General features: G+C 48.2%; 1 protein-coding gene across 3 annotated transcripts; it reads left to right on the forward strand.

Moving 5' to 3' along the window:
* The first annotated feature begins 12 nt into the window (after positions 1–12).
* On the forward strand, positions 13–6,558 carry ALKBH6 (alkB homolog 6). Of its 3 annotated transcripts, none has more exons than XM_083369711.1 (7): positions 13–27; positions 905–1,034; positions 1,527–1,595; positions 1,748–1,808; positions 3,663–3,814; positions 3,905–4,003; positions 4,542–6,558. In XM_083369711.1, exons 2-7 carry the CDS (start codon positions 972–974, stop codon positions 4,812–4,814), a joined length of 717 nt encoding a protein of 238 aa, XP_083225837.1. In that variant the 5' UTR covers positions 13–27; positions 905–971; the 3' UTR covers positions 4,815–6,558. The 3 variants fall into 3 exon arrangements, with proteins under 3 accessions (XP_083225837.1, XP_083225835.1, XP_083225836.1); XM_083369709.1 differs by lacking the exon at positions 13–27 and adding an exon at positions 595–636; XM_083369710.1 differs by lacking the exon at positions 13–27 and adding an exon at positions 685–780 and having other exon boundaries at positions 910–1,034.
* The last annotated feature ends 671 nt before the right edge of the window (positions 6,559–7,229 follow it).

Consider the following 7,229-nt stretch of genomic DNA (forward strand, 5'->3'; position numbering starts at 1 on the left):
ATTTAAAACGCTTCAGGAATTCTGCAGGTAAAAGCCCAGCTTGGAACAACCGCATAGTGTATAAAGAAACGTTGGATATAAAAAGAAGGACTAGGGGGAACATGACAGCAGTCTTCCAATATCTGAGGGGCTGTCAGAAAGAAGATTGGCGGGTGGGGTTTTCCTCCTATTCTCCAAAGGACCTGAGGGCAGAAGAACTAACAGATTGAAACTAAATCAAGGAAACAACCGAAAACTAAGGAGAAATTTCCTGACAGTGAGGTCAACTAACCGGTGGAACTCCTTGCCACCAGTAGTTGTGGCTGCTCCATTACTGGAGGTTCTTAAGAAGAGACTGGACAGCCATTTGTCTGAAACGGTTATAGGGTCTCCTGCCTGATCAGGGGGTTGGACTAGAAGACCTCCAAAGTCCCAAAGTAATTTGTGGGGGGGGGAGTATCAACCCCCCCTCCTTGAAATGTTTCCGCCCTGATATACATTTGTGTTCAACTCCCAGAATGGCGGGCGACCCTGACTCTGAATGCGGATTGGTGCTTTCCACCGCAGAAAGGCGGGCCCGGCAGAGCTCGGTTTTGATTGGGTGAGGCGGCTGCCGCTCCAGGAACTACCCGGAAGGGAGCCGGCGGGCACGGGCATGTAAGCGGCTCCCGGGAGGGGCCCCGGCCTGCGGGGAGGGGGTCTCCCGAAGCCCCTCCTCCTGCCCGCTGGTCTAGCCCTCCAGGGCCCCCTTTTCACAGGGGCCCCTGGAGCTGCACTGCAGGCAGAGGTTCAGCAGGCGCTGTCCACCCCCGCTCGCCCCCTCCGCCAAAGGACGAGTCAGAATGAAATTTGGGGGTGGCGGGAGAGCCGGAGCGCAGGGCAAGACTGTAAGGAGCCCCCCCTCTCCCCCATTGCCTCTCCGCAGGTGAGAAGCGGAGGGTCACCTGTCCTGGCCAGGTGCGGCAGCCTCGAAGAAGCCGAGGAAGCTCTGGATGGCCAGCCCTTGTCCCGAGAGGCCGCAGCTGTGGACGATGGAAGCCTTTCGTGTAGCCCAAGTACGTCTGTAGTGTCAATCAATCAGAGTAGGGCTGGGAGGGACCCTGAAGGTCATCTATTCCAACCCCCTGCTCAAGCAGGAAACCATTTCAGACAAGTGGCTGTCCAGTCTCTTCTTAAAAACTTCCAGTGTTGTAGCACCCACAACTTCTGGAGGCAGGTTGTTCCACTGATTAACTAAGGAAGTTTATCCTTAGTTCCAGGTTGCTTCTCTCCTTGATGAGTTTCCATCCGTTGCTTCTTGTCCTGCCTTCTGGTGCTTTGGGGAATAATTTGACCCCCTCTTCTTTCGGGCAGCCCCTCAAATACTGGAAGACTGCTATCAGGTCACCCCCTAGTCCTTCTTCTCAGTGGACTAGACAAGGCATCCCCCTCCCGCATTTGGGCCATTGTATTACCCTGGTTTTAGCGACCCATCCCCCTGTCCAGGCAGGGGGGGCATGTCAGGGATCCCCTTAGTTAAGAATTTCTGATCTCTTTTCCATTTACAGTCTCCACCAGCAGCCTACTATATTCCGGACTTCATCAGTGAGGGAGAAGAGCAATACCTGTTGCAGCAAGTACGTGCAGATGTTGTAACCTTCCAGAGGTGCAAAGGAGAACCTTCTAACAATGATACCTTTTCCGTGATGCTTTGGGAGGGAGCTGCATAAGCTGGTTTGCTTCTCAAGCCAGCATTCTAGAAATTACTCTTTCTCTTTCCAATTTCCAGATTTATAATGCACCGAAGCCCAAGTGGACACAGCTGTCTAGCAGGAGACTGCAAAACTGGGGCAAGTTGTGGCAATAAAAGAGAAATTTTCGTAGCTCAGGGTAGAATTGAGGGGGCCCTGGTGCTTTTTGAGCTGGGTTGTTTCCTTGCAGACGTTTCATGAGCCAACTAGCTAACCTCATCCATGGTAGATTGTTTGCCCGCGCATATGAAAGTACAGAAAAAAAGAGCTTTATTTATAGGGAGTCTTCAGCTTACGATCACAACAGAGAGCAGAATTTCCAGGGTTAAGCAAAAGGGTTGTGACAATTAACACAAGTGCTTAATTTAATTTTAATTTGATTTTAATTTATTAATATTTCTATACCGCCCTTCTCCCGGAGGACTCAGGGCGGTGTACAGGGCAAGAATAAAACACAGAAATTTACAAAAACTAAAAGATAATTAAATGCATGCCCGATTAAAATACAATTGATACATAGTAAAAACCCCAATAAAAATAATAAAAAACCCCACCAATCCCCCCTCAGGCCAGGCCGGCTTGCTCGAACAAGTATGTTTTCAGATCGCGGCGAAAGGAGCGCAGATCGGGCGCTGTCCGGAGCTCAACCGGTAACTGGTTCCATAGCTGCGGGGCGCCCACAGAGAAGGATCTCCCCCTGGGGGCCACCAGTCGGCATTCTCTGACCGGTGGCACCCTGAGGAGGCCCTCTCTGTGGGAACGCACAGGGCGCAGGGAGCTTGATGCCGGCAGCAGATGTTCCCTGAGGTACTCTGGCCCCATGCCATGGAGGGCTTTGAACACCATTACTAGCACCTTGAATCTTAAGTGAGTCATATGGTCACTAAGCGAATCTGGCTTCCCCCATTGACTTTGATTTTTGAAAGGTTGCAGATGGTGATCGCGTGACTCCGGATGCTGCAACTGTTGTAAAGACATCCTGGTTACCAAATCTTGATCCCGGGGTCAGGGGTTCCCAACCCTGGGGTTGCGAGACGATATTCCAGGGGGTGCGAAAACCTGGGTTTCAAAATTATAGTGTATATGCGTAATTTGTTGCCGTTGTTTCTAACTTTTGTAAGAGGTGCGAGGTATAGAAAAGGTTGGGAGCCGCTGCTATAAGTGGAAGGATTGTTCACAAGCCAGCTTTTTAAATCCATCTTTAATTTGGAAAGCATTATAAATTGACTATGTGTATAAACAAATGTATATGGCTGCCCAGCTTGCGCATATAGCAGCTGACACCTGTGTTCTGTATTTATACGGTAATCTTTTCATTTGTTGCTCAGGAGATACAAAAAGGGTTAGCTGATACCTTCGACGGTTTTTCCCTGGGTTTATCCCTGCTGAGATTTCTGTCTTTTACAAATTTGTTTCAGTGGGAAATCACATTTTGGATGCTCCAAGTTCCTTTAAGGATGTCTGAAAAAACAGGAGAAAGTTTATTAAATTTATTCAATTTATTGGCTGCCCATCTTACCATAGGGCAACCATGGGTGGCTTACAATATTAAAAGATAATATAAATTCAGTATCACAAAGAGATAAATATATAGTTAGCACACTGTTTTTTTCCCAATCTCGGCAACTTTTAAGAAGTGGAGACTTCAACTCCTAGCTGGCTGGGGAATTCTGGGAGTTGTAGTCCACCCGTCTTAAAGTTGCAGAGATTGAGGAATACCGAAATCGTCTTCCCCAACCTGAGGTCCTCCAGTGTGCTAGGACTACAACACCCAGAATTCCCATAGTTTGGGCCCGTGCTCACTTGGAATTCTGGGCTCTCGAGTTTCTAATGGGAGTGTACCATTGGCGGGGCGGGGGGGGAATTGGTCCGCCCCTTTCTATCTCCATCAAGATCACGGTCCCGTTGGTGCCAAGAGTAACGTTCAGCGTTGTCTTTGTCGCCCCCCTGCAGGAGGGCTGCCCCACCCGAAGGGGATGGTGGCGGAGAAATTGCCCCCCTGGCTGCAGCATTACGTAGATCGCGTGTCCTCCCTCGGGGTCTTCGGTGGAAAGGCAGCCAACCACGTCCTAGTGAACGAATACCAACCTGGCCAGGGCATCATGGTAACCATGGGTTTTGCTTTTTCCCCCTTCTCTTTTTATCTCGACGGGGGGGGGCAAGTGCCGCTTTACTGATTCTTGGTTTGCTTGCAGCCGCACGAAGACGGCCCATTGTATTATCCTACTGTTACCACCATCAATCTGGGGTCTCACACACTCCTCGACTTCTACCACCCGGTCCCTGGAGAACCGGTGAGCCCAAAATTTCCATTGCTAGGGGAGACGGTCGTTAAGTGAAGCTTGCCCCATTTTACGACCTTTCTTGCTACCATTGTTAAGTGAATCAGTGCAGTTTTCCAAGTTAGTAAGCCAGTTGTTAAAGGAATCTGGCTTCTTCCCCGTTGACTTGTCAGAAGGTCACAAAAGGGGATCGCGTGACCCCGGGACACTGCGACCGTCATAAGCATGAGTCAAGCACCTGAATTTCGTTCATGTGACCGTGGGGGAATGCCGCAATGGTGGTAAGTGTGAAAAACGATTATGTCACTATTTTCAGTGCCGCTGTCACTTTGAACTAAATGACCTGTTGAAAGTTGAGGACTGCCTGTAGTAACCCCTACTCCAGAGCAGTTTCTTCACCTCATCAGCTTGAAGACGAGTAGACGTCATGGGTGCCTGGAACCGGCCAGCGTTCGTTTGATGTGGCCTCGTTAAGGCGAGAATCTGGTTCTGTGGATCCGGCACCGTAAATGATCTTTTTTCCAACTGTCTTGAGCTTTTTTCCCTGCAGAATTCGGCCCCACAGACCGAGGAGCAGCGCCACGCCTTCTGCTTGCTTCTGAAGCCCCGGAGCCTCCTAGTCTTGCAGGAAGACATGTATGTGCGCTACCTACATGGTATCCGCCCCGTCACCGCGGACACCGTCACGCAGAAAGTGGCTAATGCCAGCCTGTGTGGCTGTGACTTTGGAGAGATGCTGCCTCGTCAGACCCGGGTGTCTCTCACCATCCGCTATGTCCCCAAAGTGCTGAAAACGTCCATTGTTCTCGGCCGGAGGAAGTGACTGGCGTATTGCACGGCGGGGGGTGGCACCCCCAGGAGGCGGTGAGAGGGAATTGGTGCGAGCTCCCCACTCGAGATCGCCAGGAGGAACTGGATATGGGACACGGTGCGGTTCCAAACGGACCTCAGCAAGCTTGGGCTAAACTGGTTTCTTTTTTCCCCAGCGTGCCCAAACTATGCAAACTCACTCCCCCAAATTTATTCGGCTTCGTCTAATTAAGTCAAGGATGAAAAGGTTTCAAAGCTTTGCCCTCCGGCCGGCATTCCAACATTTTCCAGGCTTTAGGTTCTCCAGGTGTTGCTGGAAAATTACACTTACTGTCAGAAAGGAGGACAAGATGCTTAAAAAAAAAAAGAGTGGGATTTTCTCAAACTGCCCCGGAGGCCAATTGTGAACCTCTTTTCTGCCAGGTGATATGCAAAGTTTATTTTATTTTATTTATTAAATTTCTGCACCGCCCACCTCACCTAAGTTGTGTGATGCTCCCGTCAGCCATCCGTCCGCTTGACTGGCAGAGAAGGATAATGGGAGTTGTAGTTCAGTAGCACAGAGAAGGTCACTTTTTCCACCAAGTCTTTTAAGGCACTTTGATTTTTTGGTTAGCCGTTTTTTGGGTAGAATGATAGACTATAAACTGAAGAAAGAAAAATTAAAATCACACATTTGGCCTGTTTCGATGCTCTCCTCGGCTGCTGCAGATACAGGTTGTCCTCAGCTTGAGCCCAAAATTTCTGTTGCTAAACAAGACACTTGTTAAGTGAATTTTGCTCCACTGTATGACTTTGTCAGAAGGTCGCAAAAGGGGATCCCGTGACCCCGGGACACTGCGACTGTCTTAAGCATGAGTCAGTGGCCAACCGTCTGAATTTTGGTCACATGCTGTGGGGATGTTGCAGTGGTCGTAAGGGTGGAAAAACGGTCACAAGTCACTTTTTTCAGTGCTGTAGCTTCAAATGGTCACTAAATCAAAAAGCTGAGGTCCACTTGTGCAGCCTCCTGCAAATTCTTCCCGAGATCAAGTTCAAATTGAAATAAATCGTGGGGGAGATTTTGTTTATAAATATCATCAATATAAATGTGTTAACAAAAAAACGCTATCAGAAATAACTAGCTTCTGGTAGTCCTTGAATTACGACAACCATTGGGACCAGACCTTCCGTTACTAAACACGGCAGGTCCTAGTTGAGTTTGTTCCTGATGTTAGTAACCTTTTTGCCTTGCTGGTTAAGTGAATCATTGCAGTTGTGAATCCGGCTTCTCTCTCCCCTCCCCCATTGATTCTGCTTGTTGGAAGCCAGCTAGGAAAGTCGCAAATGGCCATCACGTGACCCTGGGATGCGACAACTGTGCTTTGTGAACCTTGAAGAAATCTAGAATAACATTTTTGCTTTTTAAGATGTCAAAAAATATCTTTATTTGCATCTGCCTGACGTGGCTGCCCATCGGAAAGTCACATTACTTTTCTCCCAGGTTTGAAGTTATGCAAAAAAAAAAAATGCAAACATTTTAGTCTGTCATCAGCTTCTTGTTTGGTTTTGTGCAATTGTGATGCTGTCATCTGCTTTTTGGACTCTAGAGCCCAGCTTTGATGGCTGGGGCAAAGGTTGGAGCCCTGTGGGGCAGACGGTTGAGTTAACTCTTGATAAAGCTTCCTGACTTTTACTGTTCTGGCTTCTCAAGTTTCTCTTGTACTTCCTTAAACTGGTTGTGACTTTTCGGTGCAAAGAAATAAAGCATAGTTTATGCTTAATAAGTCAGGGAGTGTTGTGTTTACAGCCAAATATGTTCCAGATTAATGTTTTTCAACCTGAGCTACTTTAAGAGGGGTGGACTTCAACTCCCAGAATTCCCCAGCCAGTATGGCTGGGGAATTCTGGGAATTGAAGGCCACAAGTCTTAAAAATTGCCAATGTTGGAGACCCTTGCTGTATATATATAGCAACTGGCTGGGGAATTCTGGGAGCTGAAGTCTACAAGTCGTTGACGTGATAATAGTCTTCCAGTTGGGCTATTACAGAGAAGAGCGGTTCAACCTATTTATTGTCAATTTATTCTCCAAAGCACCTGAGGGGAAGACAAGGAGTGAGTGGAAACTCATTTAAAGAGAGAAGCAACCTAGAAATAAGGAGAAATTTCCTGACACTCAGAAGAATTAACCAGTGGAACGACTTGCCACCAGGAGTACTGGGTGCTCCATCACTTTTGCGACCATCTGACAAGCAACGTCGGTGGGGAAGCCAGATTCGCTTAGCGATCGTGGGACTAACTTAAACAACTGCAGTGATTCACTTAACAACGATGGCAAGAAAAGTCGTTAAATGGGCAAAACTCACTTAACAAATGTCTCACTCAGCAACATACATTTTGGGCTCAATTGTGGTCGTAAGTCGGGGACTCCCTGTATTCTAAGAAGGC

The sequence above is a fragment of the Vipera ursinii genome, assembly GCF_947247035.1.
Source record: "Vipera ursinii genome assembly, chromosome: 9".
Lineage (NCBI taxonomy): Eukaryota > Metazoa > Chordata > Lepidosauria > Squamata > Viperidae > Vipera > Vipera ursinii.

Bases quoted from the DNA above. Each gene is read 5' to 3' on its own strand.
- ALKBH6 (XM_083369711.1), top strand. From the start codon at position 972: ATGGCCAGCCCTTGTCCCGAGAGGCCGCAGCTGTGGACGATGGAAGCC. The intron at 1,596-1,747 runs GTACGTGCAGAT...TCCAATTTCCAG, and splicing joins AGCAATACCTGTTGCAGCAA to ATTTATAATGCACCGAAGCC. The intron at 3,815-3,904 runs GTAACCATGGGT...GTTTGCTTGCAG, and splicing joins AACCTGGCCAGGGCATCATG to CCGCACGAAGACGGCCCATT.